The 20420-nt window shown below is 44.6% G+C and overlaps 1 protein-coding gene across 1 annotated transcript in view; it reads left to right on the top strand.

Moving 5' to 3' along the window:
• The window catches only part of TANC1 (tetratricopeptide repeat, ankyrin repeat and coiled-coil containing 1), a 236068-nt gene extending 216518 nt beyond the window's left edge, over positions 1-19550 (top strand). The window contains exons 20-27 of the mRNA XM_019636822.1: positions 5193-5326; positions 6868-6991; positions 7924-8099; positions 10662-10794; positions 12349-12440; positions 14194-14340; positions 15630-15730; positions 16397-19550. Of these exons, the coding sequence (XP_019492367.1) occupies positions 5193-5326; positions 6868-6991; positions 7924-8099; positions 10662-10794; positions 12349-12440; positions 14194-14340; positions 15630-15730; positions 16397-17828 (2339 nt within the window). The 3' untranslated portion in view covers positions 17829-19550. The remainder of the gene's footprint in view (positions 1-5192; positions 5327-6867; positions 6992-7923; positions 8100-10661; positions 10795-12348; positions 12441-14193; positions 14341-15629; positions 15731-16396) is intronic.
• Positions 19551-20420: the final 870 nt, after the last annotated feature.

Below are 20420 nucleotides of genomic sequence, written 5' to 3'. Positions count from 1 at the left end.
CTTCTTCAGAGGTCCGTTGTTAGAAAGTGGAGAGAAAGGGGCTGCTATTCCCAAAGAGTTTTTTTGGTTTTTGTTTTTTTTAAATCATAAAATCCCTGATTACATTTTGCCCCTTAGATAAAATAGCTGAGAATTTTCCAGCATTTTATGTGCATTTTTTACTTTTGTTCTTCTCCTTTACTGTTTGGGTGGTGTTTGTCCAGTGAGCCTCCAGCTGAGGCGCAAACATCACTGCCTTTGTCACATCTTATGGTTTCCATCTTATAGTCACAACTAGATGACATTTATGAGAACCCTACTGCTTGCACTTTCATATTTGCACTATATATTGGCACTTTCATTTTTTTTCATTTTCCACTCATTTTTATAAGAAATGAGAAAAGTCAACCTGAGTAAATACATTGCACAAATAAACACAAGTATACGAGCAAAGCCGAGCCACCCTGCCCACATCACCCCCTCAGCCTTCTCAACCAGCAGGAAGTGCCCCTCTGCAAGTGCACACTGCTTTTACTAATGTGCTCAGCTCTGGCTTTGTGGGTGCTTAGGGTCATCAGTGTGTCATGTATGAAAAGGTCCTTATCTGGAATCTGGGAACTGCTCTGTGTGCTGACTTGTCACCCTTCTCTCAAAGTCTCTAAATTGGGGACAGAAACAAGGGCAGAGGTGTAACAGGTAGTGAATCCCAGTGTATTTGAGTGACAGATCTGCCATAAAATATTATAAACAGCCCTGTTTCTGGCATGACTGTGCTCCTGGCAGGTTGACGGTTGAGTTTTTATAAGTCAACTCTTCACCCAGAATACGTAAAAGATTCTTGCAAACGATTCATTGCACAAAGAACCATATCTCACTGATGTTTTCAATAAGCTCACATTATTGAATGTCAATTGGGTTTTCTTAAAATGAATATCTGCCATGACAAATCTACTCATGTTCTGAAGACAGGGCACAGCATTGCTGAGCTAAAATTACTCAGAATTATCAGAAAATGATATATGTGTTCATGGAAATCTAATTACAAAAGTGCCATCTTGTTAAGGATTTTGCAAGTGAAAAAAAAAAATTTCTGTCCAATTTGAGTCCTAAAAAGTGCCATGTGTTCATTTTGATTTTAGAGTCTTCCTTTCATACTAAGTCTGTTTTCTCCTTCGTCTTTGAATTTCGTTGGCTAGTAGATGAGGATTGATTGCCCTACTGCAGTGGGGTGCTGTCCCCCTGTCCTGGTCCTCTCCTGTTTTCTTGCCAGGCCAAGTGCAATGACCCTCTTCAGAGTCTGGTCAGCTCAGAGGTCAGCCTTTTCAGCAGAATAGTTGGAATTCCTGAGCTGAGTTTTGCCTTAATTTTGTTTGTTTAAGCAACTAGTTGACTAGTCTTCAGCCTCCCTTATGTCCGAATATGGTATCCTTAAATCCTTGTGGCTGCTGAAACTTCAGATACAGCCTAGCCTCAGGGGCCCTGAGGGATGTAGCCAAAATTTTCAATCTGAGGAGAAAAAGGAGAACACAGGTCCTGTTGTTTATTGGCATCATTTGAAAAGGAGAGTCTCATTAAGAATTTCTGGGCAGAATGCGATCCATGTTGGGCCCGAGAAAACTCTGAGAGACCCTCTTACAGCCTGTGCTTTATCGCCCCAAAAGGCAGTTCATCACTAAATGCACAGTCAGTCAGGCCATAAAGGAAGAAGGGAACGGAAGCCAGGCCTGGGGCGGTGCTCTCGTCCACGTGTCAGCTGCTCCCACTTCTGGCTTCTCTGGCGCCTCCGTAAAGCACAGGGCCCTATTTTCAGGGCCGGGCTGTCGCTTCTGATGTGCTGCTGTCAGAAATTCAGTGGCAGCTGCAACAGACCTCCTGGTTTAAAGACCCCGTTTATAATGGGGATGAAACTTGTTTCCCAAATAAAAGAGAATGGAATGTTAAGGTGGGTCAGCTGCCTCAGATCTCATCAAAAGGAAGGGCCCTTAGTTTATTCCTTCCCCATGGAAGGAATGGTATCCTACCTACACTGGCCATGTCCCTGCCTACAGTGTGTGTGTGTGTGTGTGTGTGTGTGTGTGTGTGTGTGTGTTTGCTCATTCGTTCGTTCGTTCCTTGTCATACTCAGCTACTTCCGGAAGAGAGGGAAGAGAAGGCCTTCCCTAACTGGAGGAAGGTTGCAAAGGAACAGCAGGTCCGGGCAGTGGCTCACTGCCCAGGTCTTTCATCTCACGAGCCACTCACAGGGTCATGTTCAGATCTATCCAGATAACATACATAAAAGTGCTTTAGGAATCGTTAATATTAACATCATGGCAGGTGTGAACTGTAATGAGCATGCTCAGAGCAGCAGGGACCAAGACCGGCTAGTGTAGACTCACAGTAGAGACAGTATCACCTTGATGACTGGTTTTCAAATATTTCGGATACGGGAACCCCCATCTCTACCCCAATGCATCAGTGTATATATAAAACTGATAAAAATTCTATTCTGTTAATGGCATTTGTTTATAATTTATTTACAAGTTTAGAAGTACCATCAGTGACAATGAGCTTGTTTATACACACATAGGAATGGCACTGCAGTCAAGATCAGCAGTGCCTTACATTTCATGTTTGTGTTTTATTCTGGTTGCACTGTCTAGACAAAGTCAATAATACAGATGGCAACTGTTGTTAAAAGTGGCTCTTCTTGTAAAAAATTCTTCAAATAGATGACAGGAAAGTATTATTAAGATTGCCCGATGACAAGCCAATCTAGTCACACATTCCCTGCCTCAGGGGGACCGAGGGCCAGAAGCAAAGTGAGAGCTAATGTGCGCTTCTGGAAAGGGAGGGTTTGCTCCCCTCACTCAGTCTTCCCAGCCTGACCTTTTACATTCTTAGTCCCCAAGAGTAGGGCTGCCTGGCACGCTTGCACTCTCTCCCAGCCCTGCCACCCTCCTCACTTCCCCAGGGCGTGAGGCCCCTGGGATGGAAGCAGAGCTCAGGTGATCTGTCAGGCAGATGTGAGTGCCTCTCTGTGACGGACCCTCAGGAAGGTCCATAGAGACTTCGTTCCTTGGAGGAACTGCCCTCTGTCACAGGAAGACCAGCCCACATGTCAGATTTACATCCTTTTATGCGTATGGCTCCTGGGAGTTCAACCATGGCCAGGCTGAGGGGAAGTTGCAGTAGGTACAGCTGCCTGTTCTGAGCAGGGGTCTGAGGAGGATGGCAGGCCTAGCCGTGCAGGTGGAAAGCTGCATTCCTGAGCCCTTGACTCCGCTAGTTTTAGGTGCCAGGAGAGCAGGACCAAGCAAGACCCAGGGACTCACACTGAGCCAGGCCCCTCCCTTCCTAAAAGGAGGCCCATGCCTGGGCCTCTTCCAAGACTGCTTTGGCAGTGCCCTGTTTCTGAACTAGAACACTGTATGAACAAAGTCGCCCTGTGTCTGTTCTTTTGTGTTTTGTTTCTTGGAATCGATGTTGAGTTTGTGAGACTGGCTCATTGTGTTGCATTTAGCTGCATAGCATTTATGGTCATTGCGATGTAACATTCCATTGTTTTGACTATACCACAATTGATCGATGCATTCTACTGTTGATGGCCATCTGGGTTGCTTCCAGTCTGGGGCTGCTGTGAGCACTGTTGCATGGGTCTCTCGGTGCATTCCAAGGGCACCACCAGGCATGCCTCCACAAGCAGCGCTGCTGGGGGGTAGGACATGTGCATCTTCAATTTGTCTCAGGAGTGTCATGCTGTTTTCCAGAGCGGGTCACCCAGTCGCACTCCCACCGGCATATGAGCATTCCCATTGCTCCACGCCCACCTCTCCGTTACTTGGCTTCCTAGTGAGGCCGGGTACTTGTCATAGTAAGTTCATTGGTACCTGGACTTCATCTCATTGAGGGCTTATTCTGATGTTTTCCCTGTTTTCATACTGAGATGCCTTACTGATTTGAAGGAACAGTTGACATAGTCCAAAAGCTGGACATTTGTAGGCAGAGGCTGTATCTATAAACAAATCTGTCCCGGGAATAGAGAGACAGCATCACACTCTACTCCCTCCTGCCTCCTCGGCACTGTAGACGTTCCCTCCTGAGGTGTCCCTACCCTCCCCCCTTGGCCCCTTCCTGTCATCTTCTCCACTGAAAGCTTGTCATCTGGCCTGGGATTGTCCCCGAACCTACCATCCCTTCCTCCAGACAGTGACTCACATGACATAGCTGAGGCCCCTCTTCTAACTAAACCCCTCTTTTAACACCCTCATGAAGAATCACGACTTGGGGGCGTGGAGGCACAGCCACTGATGTGAGCGCATCCTGAGAACCCTTGCCCCATATCCTATCCCCCTTCAGACCGTTTTTTATCCTTGGCTGACCCCCCACAGCACCACTGCCACAGGCAGGCAGCTCACTGCCTCCAGAATCACACTGGGATTTTCGCCTGAGCGCCCAGGGCCCTCTGTAACCTGATCCCCCTTTTTTGCTTTCTTGACATTCTTAATTTCAAATCTTGACTTGTGACAGTGGTGCTAACCCCCAGGTCCATAAAGGCGGGTGTGATGGGATATGCTCTTGACTGCCTCAGTAATTATTAGTTCTTGTTGAATGAAATGTATGACTCTAGGGTAAGAAGCTAGGCTGGACAATAATACTGACCTCTGTTTGTGTTGCACTATATTCAGGTTATCTCTTACTGTGGGGAAACAAACAAACAAACAATAAAGCAAAAACTTAGTGACTCCTGAATCTGCAGTTTGAGTCAGGCTCTGCAGGGATGGTGGCTCACCTCTGCTCACACCGCTTCAGCTGGTATCGCCAGACTCAGTCTGGGGAGCCATTTCCAGGATGGTGCATGCATGGTTGGCAACTTCTTGCTGGCTGGCTGCCGAGAGCTCGCCTGGGACTGGCAGCTACACACAGGCCTCAGTTCCTCTCCCTGTGGGTCCCATGACAGGGCAGCTTGGGTTCCCTCACAGCATGGCATCTGAGTTCCAAGAATGGCTGTTCCAGGGAAGTGGAAGTTGCCCATCTTTTAGGACCTGGGCCCAGAGGCTGGCACAGAGTCATTTCTGCTATGTTGCGTGGGTCAAAGAAGTCACAGAGCCCACCCAGATATCGGTGGTGGCCATAGACCTCTTCCTCTCAGTGGCAGGAGTGTCCAGGAGTTTTTGGCCACCTTTAGCCACCACATCTTCACAGTCTCCTCCTCCCCTGTGACTCTCCTTTAGCCCTGACTGCCGCTGCAGGACGAGGGAAGCTGGAAGTCTGTGAGCTGCTGCTGGAGTGTGGAGCTGCTGTGTCTCGGACTAACCGAAGAGGGGTCCCACCTTTGTTTTGTGCAGCCCGCCAGGGACATTGGCAGGTACCCAGTGGGCCCCTGTGTGCTTCGGACACAATGAGCGGGGATTGAGTTCACGATGGCCCGTCTCTGGGCCCCGATGTGGCTCCCTGAGCCCTGTCTTTTTGGCGTTCTTGGCTTCAGCGTGTGCTGTGGGTACTACTAGTTAAGGCAACCGTTTGATGAACTAGCACAGTCAGCCATGTAGGCTGCTAACCAGGTCTGAGACCCACAGCTGCTTCCTGTTAACTGGGAGGGGAAATGGAGTGGGAGGTCCCCATCATGATAACAGAAGACTTGCTTTTTCATGCCTGTTGTTGGTGTGACAGTGTGACCCATTTGCCCAGCATACTTGGAAGAAGAGTGGTTCTGTTGTGCCTTTTGGAAAAGGACACATTTTCCCTCTGGTCCAGCACTGTGATTTGGACTGACTTCTTTTACTGTGAATGACACGTTGCTGTCATTAATTCAAGGGAGCAGGAGATCCTTGAGAGCAGCATTCAGTCACTTATGTCATCATTCTGTAAACAGTGGCCATACCTGGCACCAGGTTACACATAAGCAACAAACAAATAAATGGATGTTCCTGTGTTCGTTATAGGAAGAATTTTCTAAACCCAAGTTCACAGCATGGTATCACTTCTCTCCTGATTCCTGCTAGCTCCACTGGTAGGAGCTATGAGTGGTCCCCACCCAGATTTTGGCTTTTCTCCTTTTATTTCCAAGAGCTTGGTTTGTACCATCCATTCCCTGTTACCCTCACAGCTTTCACATGGTGCCCTGGCTAATCCTCTCTCTTAGTCTTTTTCCTCAGTCATGGGAAAAGCATTTGTTAGTGTATCAAGAACAAGAAAGCCATGGGAATACTCCCCCTCTTCTGTTGTGGTGACAGAACAAATGTCGTGCCGGAGAGACTTGACTACCCCCTGGCTAAGCCATTCCTGCTGGGGTGGTGGTTGTATGACAGTCCTCTCTGGTTTCATGTTCTTGCTTTCCAGCCTCAGCACATGTACTGTTTAAAGGCATGGTCCTCAGCTGAGACTTTCCCCCTGGAAGCTTTGCTAAAAATTGCCCTCTGTGAAGGTCGAGCCATCCACCAAGCCCCAAGTCTTAAAAAAGCAGATTGCTTGGGGGTGTGGTGGGTGAATGTTTTCCTGCGCCCCACTTCCCCTGCTCTGTGCCGTTTACTACAGAAATGCACTTCAGCGCCAGCATGGGGACCCACGACCATTACTCGCCCCCCTTTAGTTCTGCTCAGTTATCCCATACGCCCCGCTGTGGCTGTCTATGCATTACTTGATTGTGATTGGCACCCCTCCTCCAAATTCCTATTTCTGCCTGGCTTGGGCATGGTATTTTGTTTTAGTATACATTTGGAAGAAGATTTTGTTCAAAGGAATACAATAGAAATATTTTGTAGGCTACTTAGATTACACAACTTATAGAGGAGTTTTTAAAAGAAGAGAGTCTTTTTGCTATTTTTAAAAGTGGAAAATCCTGCCTGGGTGTAGAGAACATGATATAAAATATAGCAGAAAGATTGTAACTCCGAGTGTTTATTTCAGATCGTGAGATTGCTGTTGGAACATGGCTGTGATGTGAACCTAAGTGACAAGCAGGGCCGGACGCCCCTCATGGTGGCCGCTTGTGAAGGGCACTTGAGCACTGTGGAATTTCTCCTTTCAAAAGGTAACGGCACTGTCCACCCCTGCATAGGTTTCTTTAGTAGGATAAAGAAAAGAGCTTTGGGGCTGACTGAGTAGCTCAGTTGGTTAAGAGTGCAAGCTCTGAGCAACAGCGTTGCTGGTTCGATTCCCACATGGGCCAGTGAGCTGCGCCCAAGCTGAGCTACAGCTGAGCTGCCAACAGGTGGCAGGATGGCTCAGGTGGTAAGAGCACGTGCTCCTAACAACAAGGTTGCCGGTTTGACTCCCGCATGGGATGGTGGACTACGCCCACCCGCCACTAAGATTGAACTCAGCACCTTGAACTGAGCAGCCGCGAGCTACTGACGGGCGGCCAGATGGTGACTGGACTTGGAGCTGAGCTAGCCGCACCCTCCACAACTGAGATTGAAGGACAACAACTTGGCTGTTCTCCTTCCCCAATTCCCCAATAAAATCTTAAAAAAAAAAAAAATTAAAAGAGCTTTGGCAGACTTATTCTTTCTTTCTTTCTTTCTTTTTTAGTTATTTTTATTGGGGAACAGTGTGTTTTTCCAGGACCCATCAGCTCCAAGTCAAGTAGTTGTCTTCAATCTAGTTGTGGAAGACGTAGCTCCTTGGCCCATGTGGGAATCGAACTAGCTACATTGGTGTTATAAGCCTGCACTCTAACCACCTGAGTTAACCAGCTGCTCCCTCATTCAGTACTTTCTGATTCATATTATAAGTCTTTTTGTTATGGAAAACTTCTAACTTACACATGTAGAGAGAATAGGTAACGAAGCCCACACATCCATTACTCAACTTCAACAAGGATGATCGTTTTGCCAAGTCGGCTTCAAATTTCACAGCACCTGCTTGCCACATGTTCAGGCCAGGTGTGTGCAGGTGTGAGATGCTGTGCTCCCAGGCCTCGTCTCTAGGAGTTCATGTTCTGTGATTGGGTTTGTCTTTCAGGTGCCACCCTTTCTTCTCTGGACAAAGAGGGTCTGTCAGCATTAAGCTGGGCTTGTCTGAAAGGTCACAGGGCAGTGGTCCAGTTTCTGGTTGAGGAAGGAGCCGAGATAGACCAGATGGACAAGAATGGCCGCACGCCCCTGGACCTTGCCGCCTTCTACGGTGATGCAGAGACCGTAGGTATCGCGGGTGGTCGCACTCCTCCACCTGGGCCAGCGCCACAGTGAAACCCAGGACCCGAAACATCTCCTGTGTGTGTGTAAGGCTGTGCCTGAGGGTGGTCAGTGTGTTCGTGTGTGTTGTGGGGTAGCTTTCAGTTTTCTTTAATTCTGTGACATACAATCTATCAGAACCGTAGTAAAGATTTTAATGGGTTCTTAAAAGCTTAAAAATAAATGATTACAAACTGTACATACAACAGACACATACATGGATGTGCATACACGCGTGCATTGTAGTTTAATTTTCTTACAGTAATCCATAGAAATAGAATTCCTGTATAGATCATTTAAAAATCACTTTTCTACATTGAGAAATTGTTAATCAAATAATTAACGGGTTTGTTTTTAAAGCCATATGGCATTGTCTAGAAGTAATATAAAATGCTTTGGGCACTATCTTTATCTCTGTGACCCATGCCTTTAAATCTAATAGAGGTGTAAGGGGATAAAACTTTAAGAATTGCAAAATGTCTTTCAGGGTAGAAACAGTGTCTTTGTCAGGCTGCACATCTCTGGCACTCAGCACGTTCTAGAGGAATATTCAGTCCCTTGAGAAATTACCACTTTTAGATATTTATATATGTCTAATGTCCAGATTAGCTAGAGAGACAGGTATCATGTTGCTAGGAGCTGTGGACCTTGGAGCAAAAGCCATCATCACCCTGCACCTCGGTGCCTGGATGCTTTTAAAAGGCAGTGATATTAGAGTTACGTAGTCTCAATTTTCTAGACGTGATAAACTGTACTTAATATCGATTTTCAAAAACAGCTATTGAACTAAACCTCACATATCCACACTTTTACTTTTCAGTTCATACTACCTTACAAAATCCTGTAGTTTATCAACATAAGTGAAGAGTGAAGAAATTTACCGTCCTAGTGCCTTTTTAAAAAAATTGGAATAAATAACACAACATAAAATCTACCTTGATCTGTTTCTAAGCGAAGCATTCAGTAATGTTAAGTACACTGACTGTTGTGCAACCAATGTCTGGACTTTCTCATCTTGTAAAACTGAAACGCTTTACCCATTAAACAACTTCCCCTCTTACCTCCCCCAGCCCCTGGCAACCACCAGTCTACTTTCTGTCTCTCTGAATTTGCTCTGGGCATCTCACAGAAGCGAAATCATACAGTATTTGTCTTTTTGTATCTGGCTTATTTCACTTAGCATAATATCTTCAAGGTTCATCAATGTTGTAGCATGTGACAGGATTTCCCTCCTTTTTACCGTCAAATAACATTCCCTTGTGTGTATGTACCGCATTTTCTTTATCCGTTCATCCATCTATGGACACTTAGGTTTCCTCCCTCTTTGGCTGTTGTGAATAGTGCTGTTATGAACATGAGTATACAAATATTTCTCTGAGATCCTGCAAATTCCTTGAGATCTATCCATATTTTTTTTCAGCTATAGACCCAAGAGTGAAATTGCTGGATCATATGGTAATTCTATTTTTAATGTTTTGAAGAACCTCCGTAGTCCGTCCCAGGTGGTTGCACCATTTTCCATTCCTACTGACAGAGCACAGGGTTCCTATCTCTCCACATCCTCACCAACATTTATTATTTTCTGCTTTTTTTTTTATAGTAGCCATGCTAACAGTGTGAAGCAATATCTCATTGTAGCTTTGATTTGCGTTTCTCTGATGATTAATGATGCCGATCATCTTCTCATATACCTATTGGCCATTTGTATAGTATCTTGGGAGAAATGTCTATTCAGACCCTTGGCCCTTTTAAATTTTTAAATTGGGTTATTCGGGATTTTGTTGTTGAGTTGCAGGAGTTTTTTACATATCCTGGATATTGATTTCCTCCAGTGTCATTTTGAATACCAGGCTAACTGATAGGATCTATCTCTCAGATCCCCATGAAAATCTAAACTGGCTACAGTCCCCTTTTCCAATTTGAGTGGCCAACATGATTTTCCCTGTTGTTTGCTGTTTAGTCCAAGTGAAATGATTTTATCTCATCAAATCAACCAGGGTCTCAAACTTGACATCTTTAGAGTCCCAGCGCTCTTTATATCCAGGTCTCTACCCTAAGCCTTAAAGTGAGTTATAATTGGGTCCCTTTGATCCCAGGCTGCTGGTCTATCCTGCTTGCTGTACCTAGGCTATGTGTAGGCCTGAGTGTTTCTGAAGTGCCCATTGCCGCAGCCTGCCGGCACACTGGCACCATTGCACAGTGTGCCTCCTAAGTGATTGGAGATGAAAATGTGCCTGTCTCATCGCTGGGGCCTGGGAGGTGGAGTGACACAGAGACAGGTGATGACGTGCGTAGACCCATCTGTGGTCCATGAGTGCATGTACACAGCACATCCCTCCCTGGGAGCGTTCACCCGCCTCCCTCATTGCTGATACCAGATTCCCTTCAGCAGAGCGGGTATTGGGTATGGGTCACAGCTTCTCTTCTCTGCCAGCAGCTACACACAAATGCAGGAGTTGGGGTGGGGGGGCATGTGGCCATGCTTCTGCCGCGAACTGCGCCTCAGGGCCTCTGTTCTCCACGCAGGTGCTGTACCTGGTTGAGAAGGGAGCCGTGATCGAGCACGTGGACCACAGCGGCATGCGTCCCTTGGACAGAGCCATCGGTTGTCGAAACACATCTGTAGTGGTTACACTGCTGAGAAAAGGAGCCAAATTAGGTCAGTAAACACCTCAGTTCAGCAGTGAGAGGAAGGTGGGCTTCAGATTTCAGAATACGTTTGGGACCATAAAGACTTACGTGCTCCCAGGTTAAGACGTCAGGTGTTTGGAGATTTTTTTTTTTCTCCCTCTCTAAGGCTCATTAATCACAGTCACCTAAAATGTTTAAACACCTCATAATATTATTATTGTGGTGTGGGTAGGAAACTGAGGCCAACATTGGACGTTCTAGAATTTCAGGGTATTTAGGATGCCCGGGACCCATGCCAGGAAGCACATCTATTCCACTCCTTGGGGGTGGGGTGGGCCCAGAAACCTCACAGGGGGTTCTAATCAGCAGTCGAGTTTGAGAACCACTGTTCTAGAATAAGCAGTCAGTTGGATAGGGAAATGGCAACCCCAGCACAGTTTATGTGAGGGAAACTTCCTGTGGTTTCCTGGAGACAAAGTGAGGGGTTACTGGAAGATAATGTCAGGGGGCGGAGTGATCTAAGGAGGGCGAGCCCCTTCCATGTGGCTGGTTGGAACACGACACACCATTCAGACTGTGTGGGGAACATCAACCAGAACAGCACTGTTTTGGTTTAATAGGGCAGAACGTGGGCCACCAGCAGTTCTGAGGAGGGGGCTGTAATGAAGACAATATTAGCTAATGTTATTAAGCAGTTCACGGTATAGGGCACTTTTCTAAGCAGTTCCATGTTTTAGCTTGCTTCATCCTCACCAACCCTGTAAAGAGGTGGTGATAATGCCATCATGTTACATAGGAGAAAACCAAGGCGCAGAGGAGGCAAGTGGTCAGGGTCTGAACCAGAGCCGCCTGACGTCTGGGTCTGTGCTCTTGAGCACCACTTGCTGCACCATGTTTAGAAGAGGGTTGGAAAGAAGGTCATGCCCGTGCTATGGGCTGGGAGAAGTTGGACGGAGCTGTGAGCGGGGAGGGCCGAGAGGACGAGTGGTGGGAAGAGGGCAGAAGGGCCGAAGCTGAGACATCTCAGAGCAGATTTAATGGTAGACTGCGGCAGAGTGCAGGAAAATGCTGAGAACATGCCTTCACTTGCCAGCGGTCGTGTGCACTGCAGGGAACTAAGGAAATTATTCTGAAGCCTTGTTTAATTGATTTTACCCCAAATCCCCATCAGGAGGGAGGGAGGGGTCATGGCTGTTGTGGTGCATTAGTTTCCCAGTGCTTTTTCACTGGAACAGCGACAGTTTGTGCTGGGTACAGTTTTCGTCCTACATGCTTAGTTCAGTTTAAGACAAACGAGAAAGGAAAGTGCTCGCCGTGTCCTGCTCCCTCTTCCTCATGGTGCTGTTGTCTGGAGGTCTGCAGGACACAGAGCAGTGGTGCCCTGCAGCTGGCTCTCTGCTGTTTATGATCTTAGCTCTGTGTGTGTGTGTGTGTGTGTGTGTGTGTGTGTGTGTGTGTGTGTGTGTGTGTGTGTGTGTGCGCGCGCGCATGTATGCGCACAGGGTGTTGGGGGGCACAGAAGTATTGAACTCCTTTATCCCAAGGCCACCGAAGTGCCTCTGAATGCATGTTTATTTTGCAGGAAATGCTGCTTGGGCGATGGCTACTTCCAAACCTGATATTTTGATTATACTTTTACAGAAATTGATGGAGGAAGGAAACATGATGTACAAAGTAAGTGGTTTCACCCTTTTCTGTGATGTGGTAATGGCCTTCGAGCAACCTCTTCCTTTGGTGTATAATGGACGTGGCTGTGCTACCACACAGAATACACGCAGTGTAGCTTTCACAGAAGCTCTAAGAGATGCTAACCTGGCCGCACGCCCGGGCTTTAATATCTTAATGGCAGAATCTTCAAGGTAGAAAGCACTTTTCTCATTGTGTTTGGAAACCATTATTCCTGAATGACTCCTGTGGCTGTACCGGTGACTTATGGCCTGAAGCCTTGGCGTGGAGGCAGAGTTGCCTCTAATTTAATTGGCACGTCATATAGGAGACTCCTCGGTGCCCAAGGTCACGAGACACACAGGAAGGGGACACATAAGAGACACTTTCAGGAGAAAAGAATCATTGTCTCTCAAGCCTTGGTCATCTTATCTTAATAGCTATAAGCTTCTGGAATTGAAAACTGTTTCTAGAGATACTTTTACTTAAGATAATGAAGTAATACGTAATACTCAGTTACTCAGGAGACTGAATTATATGTTTTATCCCCATTTTCCCTTAGAGATAGAAATAGAATTTACAGATTAATAAGTTGAACTTTAAATTTTCTAAAATTAGACCTCAGTTTAGATCAAAAGCAAACTTTTACTGGAAAGGGCTAGATGGTAAATATTGTAGTCTTTGCTGTGCGGTCTCCGTCACAACGACCCAGCTTTGGTGTGGTGGCAACCCAAGCAGCTACAGATAATACAGATAAATGAACAAGGCATGGCTGTCTCCCCATCAAACTATATTTGTAAAAACAGGTGGCAGACCAGATTTGGCCCAGAAGCTGTACTTTACCCAGTTTAGATAGATGCTTAGGCCATTTGTATAGATCACTGTTCTTTCCATGTCCGTGATTAAACAGAATTAAAAGATTATGAAAACAACCTAGATTTATGACCATTTTAATTCTTGTTACCACGAGGCTGCTGCACTTGTTATGTTTCAGGTTTCCCCTTTCCTTTTTTTAATAATAACAAATAAATAGGCATATAGCATGACCCAGCAGGGTTCCTGGCTGGGAATCAGTTTGAAATTGAGTTCAGAGTGTGTGTTGTTGTGGCTTTGAAGTGGTTTTAATGTGAATTTTGGTAGGCAATTATGTTAGAAATACCGAGCCATTTCCAACAGACTTCATACCCGCTGCGCAACGGAAATTACTGAGCAAATGGATTTTTTTAGCCTTGAAAATGACTTGCGGTGCCGTTCTGATTTTTAAAGCCCGTGCTTTAGCTCCTCTTAAAAGAAAAATTATTATTCTACAGCAAGCTGTAGGTTTATCCACAAGACTCCACTTGCCTTAGGAACTGCATCACGTTTCATCTGATTTCTATTACACTTAGCATTAAAATACCTCTAGATGAGAGATGCATCCATGAAATGGTTTTCAAAAATATATGAGAAGATAATCTGAGGTGTTAAGATTGATAGTTATCAGTTTGGCAATTTACAGACGCCTTCCTGTAAAACCGGCGCCTTTCTTGCTGTGTGAAGCACATGCTGCAGAAAAGCCTGCGTGGACAGTGAGGCCATGGGTGTTCACGCTGGTCAGTGTTCTGGCTACAGCACTTCCTCAGCAGGACCCTTTCGATGCGCTGGCATGGTTTTGGTTGGGGGTAGGAGAGAGAAGAACCTCTCCAGGATCTTCAGGGTGTGGGAGCTTATTCATCTTGGAGCTTCTGGTAAGGGATAAATGTCTGTGATTTTGGGATCCTAGAAAGGGAAGATGAAAGAGGCCGCCCAGAGGTACCAGTACGCGTTAAGGAAGTTCCCTCGAGAAGGATTCGGAGAGGACATGAGACCGTTCAATGAACTGAGAGTTTCCCTCTATCTCAATTTGTCTCGCTGCCGAAGAAAAACAAATGTAAGCTGTGCCCCCTTATTCCAATCCTTTAGCAATCAAATGTTTTCACAGTGGTGAAGGACAGCCCTTCCATAGACCAAATCACAGGACCTCGTATCCAATTTGTGTGCACATTTCTGTGGACCTGGCATATGGGAAGCCGCTTCTCTTGAACAACCATCATTTGATCAGTGTCACTACCCACCTCTCAGGATGTTGAGAGAATGCACTTGGGTGTAGTTTCCTCTGCTTCAATGAGAAACAAATACAAAGTGCCCCTCCACCCCGACCCAACTGTGTATTGCCAACATTGTCACGGGATTCAAAAGGAAAGGGCCTGGTATAGAGTTCAACTCCAATATGTTCTAATCTGCCTGGTGCTTATTATGTTTGTTCAGAGGATATGACAGTAACTGTTTAATTTGTAATACATAGTAGCTAACTCATAGTTAATTTGTAACTAGTAGCTAGATTTGTTTCAGTACTTCTTTTTTTTCTGCTACTTTTTTTTTTTTTTAATTTCACCTCTCACCACCACATCTGTTGACCGGAGGCTTCGGGGCCCACATATTCTGCCTGCCTTCCTGTCTCAGTGGATGGCGCCTCTGTGCCCTTCTGTGAGGTTGGCCCTCCTTCGGTGTGCTGGGTGCCATCTGCTGCAGGCTTCTGCTGTACTGCTTCTACCACTGCCCTCCTCTCGCTCCTCAATCATTAATTCTTGCTTCTCTATGGATTCTTCTCAAGAATATTAATAAGCGTTAACTATCTCCTAACTTTAAAACAAAAACAATAAATAAATAAACTTGCCGTGCCCTTCACCTCTCTCCCGTTATGCCCCAATTCTCTGCTAACCTTTAGAGCAAACCTCCTATTTAAAAGTTGCCTGTAATCATGTTTCAGTACTTTTTTTGACTCTATTTATTTATTTATTTATGTATTATACAGTTATTTTTTTAAAATTAGTTTTAGGTGTACAAAACAATGTAATAGTTAGACATATCACCCCTCAGAAAGTGATAATCCCACTCCCCCAATCTATTGCCCCTCTGACATTGTATATAGTTGTTACAATTCCATTGACTATTCCCTATGCTGTACTCCATATCCCATGACTACTTTTTATATTAAATTATAGGTGACATTCATTATTATTCAGCTTCAGCTTTTAGGTGTACAGTGCAGTGGTCAGACCTCTACACCATCCATGAAGTGGTCTCCCTAATAAGACATGTGACCATCTGACACCCTACAAAATCTTTACAACATTATTGATTATATTCCCCAAACTATCTTTCATGTCTTGACACCAGGACTTCGGCATGGCAGAAGAATTTGCCTCCAAGGCTCTTGAATTGAAACCGAGGTCTTATGAAGCCTTCTATGCCAGGGCAAGAGCGAAGAGAAATAGCAGGTAATGTCTGGGGTTGGATTTGTGACTAGGGAAGTTTTCTTGTGCTTCTGTGGTCTTGAAGCTGCTGGATGACTTTGGGGCTTCTGAGCCTCAGCCTCATGTCCCTTGTGGGACTAAATTGGTAGCTTCCAAGAAGCACAGTAGCAGATATTACTAGCAATGGCTAAACATTTATTTTCTCTTGACATCTCATTAACTAGTCCACCACAGCTGACACTTAACTACAACATAAAATTCCTTGATTAGTCCATATTGTCGGTGAAAGTGCCAGCTAGCAAAATTAAGAGGAGGTGGTGGGGCAGAGGGGAGGAGTCCTATAAGATTTTTAAGTTAGAGGTGGGCATGGTGAGAAAGGAGTGTGAAGACAACTTCGAGAGGATCCTGACGCCCACTGATGTATGCCCGGTCTCACTCCCAGCCCAGTGGTCTTTATAGAGATAGCAGGACCCTGGGGTCTCACAGAATCTGGGTTTAGAAGTCAGCAATCCCCCTTAGCTGAGTAATCCTAAACTACTTCAGTGGGTCCTGTCTACCAAAGTAAGTGTTCAAAATTCACTCAGCTACCTTCCGTTTCCTTGGAGCAGAGAGCTCTTTTATGAATAGTTACATTCAGAGCATGCGCTTCCACCGCTTGCCATTATATCTTTCTTCTTTTTTAATATAAAGGCAGTTTGTGGCAGCTCTGGCTGACTTGCGGGAGGCTGTGAAACTCTGTCCCACCAACCAGGAAATCAAGAGGCTCCTGGCCCGCGTGGAAGAGGAATGCAAACAACTCCAGAGGAGCCAGCAGCAAAAACAGCAGTGCCCGCCCCCGGCCCCACCCAATGACTCAGATAACGAGGAGGACGTCCCCACCCCTGGATCAAACGACCGTTTTCATCTTGAGGAGGTTGAAGAAGAAGAAACTTCTCCACAGGAAGAATCCATTTCCCTGACTCCCAGGTCCCAACCATCCTCCGTCCCCTCCCCGTATATCCGAAACCTTCAAGAAGGGTTACAGTCCAAACTAAGGCCCGTCTCACCACAGAACAGGCCAGGAATCCCCAAGCCGCTGAGGGAGCCTGTCGCGCAGCCAGGGCTGGTGATGCAACCCACGAAGCAGGCACAGATAGTGAAAACCAGCCAACATCTGGGTTCCGGACAGGCTGGCGTGAGGAACGGCAGCACAAAGATTCAGGTCCCTTCTCCAAATCCTCCCCCAAGTCCCATGCCGGGCAGAATGGCTGCAACTCCTACTGGCGGCAGAAACCAGCATTCCGAGGGAACAGGCGCTTTCGCGTTGGCGGTGGGTTCTGGCCGTTTTGGGGATCGCCCGGGCCCCAGCCACAGTGCTCAGCTGCAGCACACTGAGAGCGGAGCTGCATATCCTTTACCAAGCAAGATCAAAACCGCGGAGAGGCTCCTGTCTCACACCTCCGTGGCCGTGGATGTAGCCCCTCTCAGCCCAGGGGGGCCCGTGAGCTGCAGCGACCTGCGACACCCAGCGTCCCTCACCAGCTCAGGCTCTTCTAGTTCTCCATCCAGCAGCATCAAGATGTCAAGTTCAAACAGTAGTTTGACTTCAAGCAGCAGTTTTTCAGATGGCTTCAAGAGCCAAGGACCAGATGCTCGGGTTAAAGATAAGGCGGTTCCCCAGGTTCAGAGCGGCACCGCTGAGCACAGACCACGCAATACCCCATTTATGGGCATCATGGATAAGACTGCGAGGTTCCAGCAGCAGAGCAATCCTCCAGCCCGCACCTGGCACTGTCAGGGGCCGGAGGGGCTGCTGACAAACACATCTTCTGCAGCTGGCCTGCAGCCCTCGAACTCGGAGAAGCCCTCTCTCAAACAAGCAGCAGGATATAACAGCCAAGCCAAAACCTGTTCTATTTCTACCCTGGGTGGAAGTGTCCACAACGGGTCACAGGTGAAGGAACTAGAAGACAGGAAGTGCCAAATTCCAGCCCACTGTCAAGATAACAGGATAACTAAGACTGTTTCTCATCTGTATCAGGAAAGTATCTCTAAACAGCAGCCTCATATCAGTAATGAAGCCCATAGGAGTCACCTTCCTTCAGCAAAACCAAAGCGATCATTCATAGAGTCCAATGTGTGAGCCTTAAGAGACACCCATTTGTAGAATTTGGAAAACAGTGCGTAGGCTCCTGGTGGTAACTTAATGGGTTTTTTTGGTTTTTTTTAAATGAGAAAAATTATTTTTAGCCATATTTTTTTTCTTTTTTCCTTGGGGATTGATCAGATATCACTGATTTATTTTAAATATGGGATAAAATTTCTTTGATAAATAGCCAGAAGTCACCATAAATAAGAATGCTAACCAGAATAAAAAACTACAATTAGTTATGCCTATTAAGTTGCAAGTTTAAGAAAGCCAAGAAGACATTAACTCATGCTTTTTTCTCCTATGAAGTTTTTATCATTTTTCTCCTAGCCTTTGCTATGTGGTAAAATAATAATATTTCATAGAGAATATAAATGTCTAGTGATAGGTTTAACTCATTACATAATATCCAGATGATGTATTCTGGAAAAGATGGAATTTTCAAGTTACAGTTCCATTGAGTCAAATCCCAATTTTTATATATATATATATATATATATATATATATATATATATATATATATATATACACATACACATAAAATTAAGACCTAAGTGATTTCTAGCTGAATATGTGTGACTATAAATGTTCTATAGCTGATTTTTTTTTTAAAGAAAAATACAAGAACATCCAAATATTGTTCCCTTGAAAGCAGTTTCCTGAAGAGGGTTAAGCACTTATTTCCATGTTATGCTTCTCATTAAACACATTTTTACAGAACCTTTTTGGAACTATATTCCCACTTCAAGGTGTTTTAATATTTGGAAACAGTATTAAGCCATTTGGAATCATGATTGGTGGTCAAGTTGGATTTGGGCTAAACTACTAAGAACATTGCATTCTTGGTGACACGTAAATTAGCTCTCTCCTTGTTCCTAAAGTGCTTTTAACAATGAGAGCGCTCCTGGAGCAAACCTTCCAGGGCCCTTTAAGGACAATATTTAATTTGGATACTTAAGGTCTGGTTGATTGGTTGCTTTTGTTTTTTTATACATTCATTACTTATAGTCACATGTATATATTAAATAGCCAAGTTGTATTCAGACTTGTAAATATAACTATTTCAAGTAGTTAATCTTTAAAAAAAAAAAAAGTCATATATCTGCATGTTGTCAGCTTCATCCATGCTGGTTATTGCACTGAACGATATATTATTATGGCATGTTAACAGTGTACCAGTAACGGCACTTTATCTCATTTATTTGAACACCTTTGAGGTGCTACTTAAGTCCAAACTGATGTATTATTAATTTGTAAAGAAAAGGTACAGGAATGAACCTTGGTTTAAAGGTATTTTTATATGAAAATGGTGTGCTATTGAAGGATGTTAAAAATGCTAGTTTGAGAGAGGCGGGAGTGTCTTTGTTTTATATGTTGGGATGTGAAATTTATTTTCTAGAATTGGGGGAGAAGGAAGTTCTATATTTACAGAATGTTTTAAAAACGACTCGTTGTAATGAAGTTCCTGTGAGCATTGTTATAGTTTTGTACGAATAGGAATCTTCTGGTGTTATTCTTCAACATTTGTTCCTGTTGTATGTTGTACAGCTTTACCATTTTTTATAGGCTTTTCATGAGTTCTGCTATAACTACTATGGCTTATTTATTGTTTATTGTTTTCTTTAATATTTGTGAACGTCTTACTCTTTTGTTCTGTAGTTTGTTTCTGCACAACTACTGTACTTTTCCATATGGAATAAAGACAATTAATAGAATTTGTGTTGCATTCAATGAAACCATGGGTAAGTAGAAAATATCCTGATGAAAACTAGGTGCCTAGTTTTAATCCTGAGTGATTTTGTGACCCTACAGAAAATAGTGAGGAGCCTGTTTTTACAGAACTAGTATTAAATGCATATTTAATTTCATTTAATAATTTCAAAACAAGGGTGACAGCTTCTAGAAATACCAGAATATTCAAGGGTCAGAAATTAGTCTTTTTTTCCTGAACTAATAAGAAAGCACGAAGAAGAGCATTCTATACTTTTCTTACCTGCTCCAGACTTCTTGGTGTTTTTTTTTACTGGCAACAGAGTATCTTTAACTCTCAAACATTTTGGCAACACACTGAACACTATGTTAATATAAAAGTTTGATCTTCAGCACATTTATATTATCTTTCAGTTTAAAGTGTGTATTTGTGTTAATATCTATGTACGTCAGTTTCAAAGTAGCATGAATGAGAGTGAACATACCACTGTGTTGTACTGTTGTAAAATTGCGACTTAGAATCTTAAGCCTCAGTATTCCCTAATACTACTGCAGGTTATTGCCATTACTAGCAAGGCTAAGTAAAGTATTTTAAGTCCTTCTTTAAAGGTATATATTTAAACTAAAGACTAAAAACAATAAACTGGGTGGGAGAGAAAAAGTGTTATTTGCTAATAGATAAATTTTTTTTTAAGATTTTATTGGTGAATTGGGGAAGGGGAACAGCCAAGTTGTCCTTCAATCTTAGTTATAGAGCGTGCAGCTAGCTCAGCTCCAAGTCCAGTCGCTATCTGGCCACCGTCAGCAGCTCATGGCCGCTCTCAAGGTGTTGTGTTCAATCTTAGTTGCAGGGGGCACAGCCCCCCATCCCATGC

The sequence above is a fragment of the Hipposideros armiger genome, unplaced genomic scaffold (genome assembly GCF_001890085.2).
Source record: "Hipposideros armiger isolate ML-2016 unplaced genomic scaffold, ASM189008v1 scaffold_30, whole genome shotgun sequence".
In the NCBI taxonomy this organism is placed as follows: domain Eukaryota; kingdom Metazoa; phylum Chordata; class Mammalia; order Chiroptera; family Hipposideridae; genus Hipposideros; species Hipposideros armiger.
Note: the sequence above shows the minus strand (reverse complement) of the source record. Positions and strands in the feature narration are given on the sequence as shown.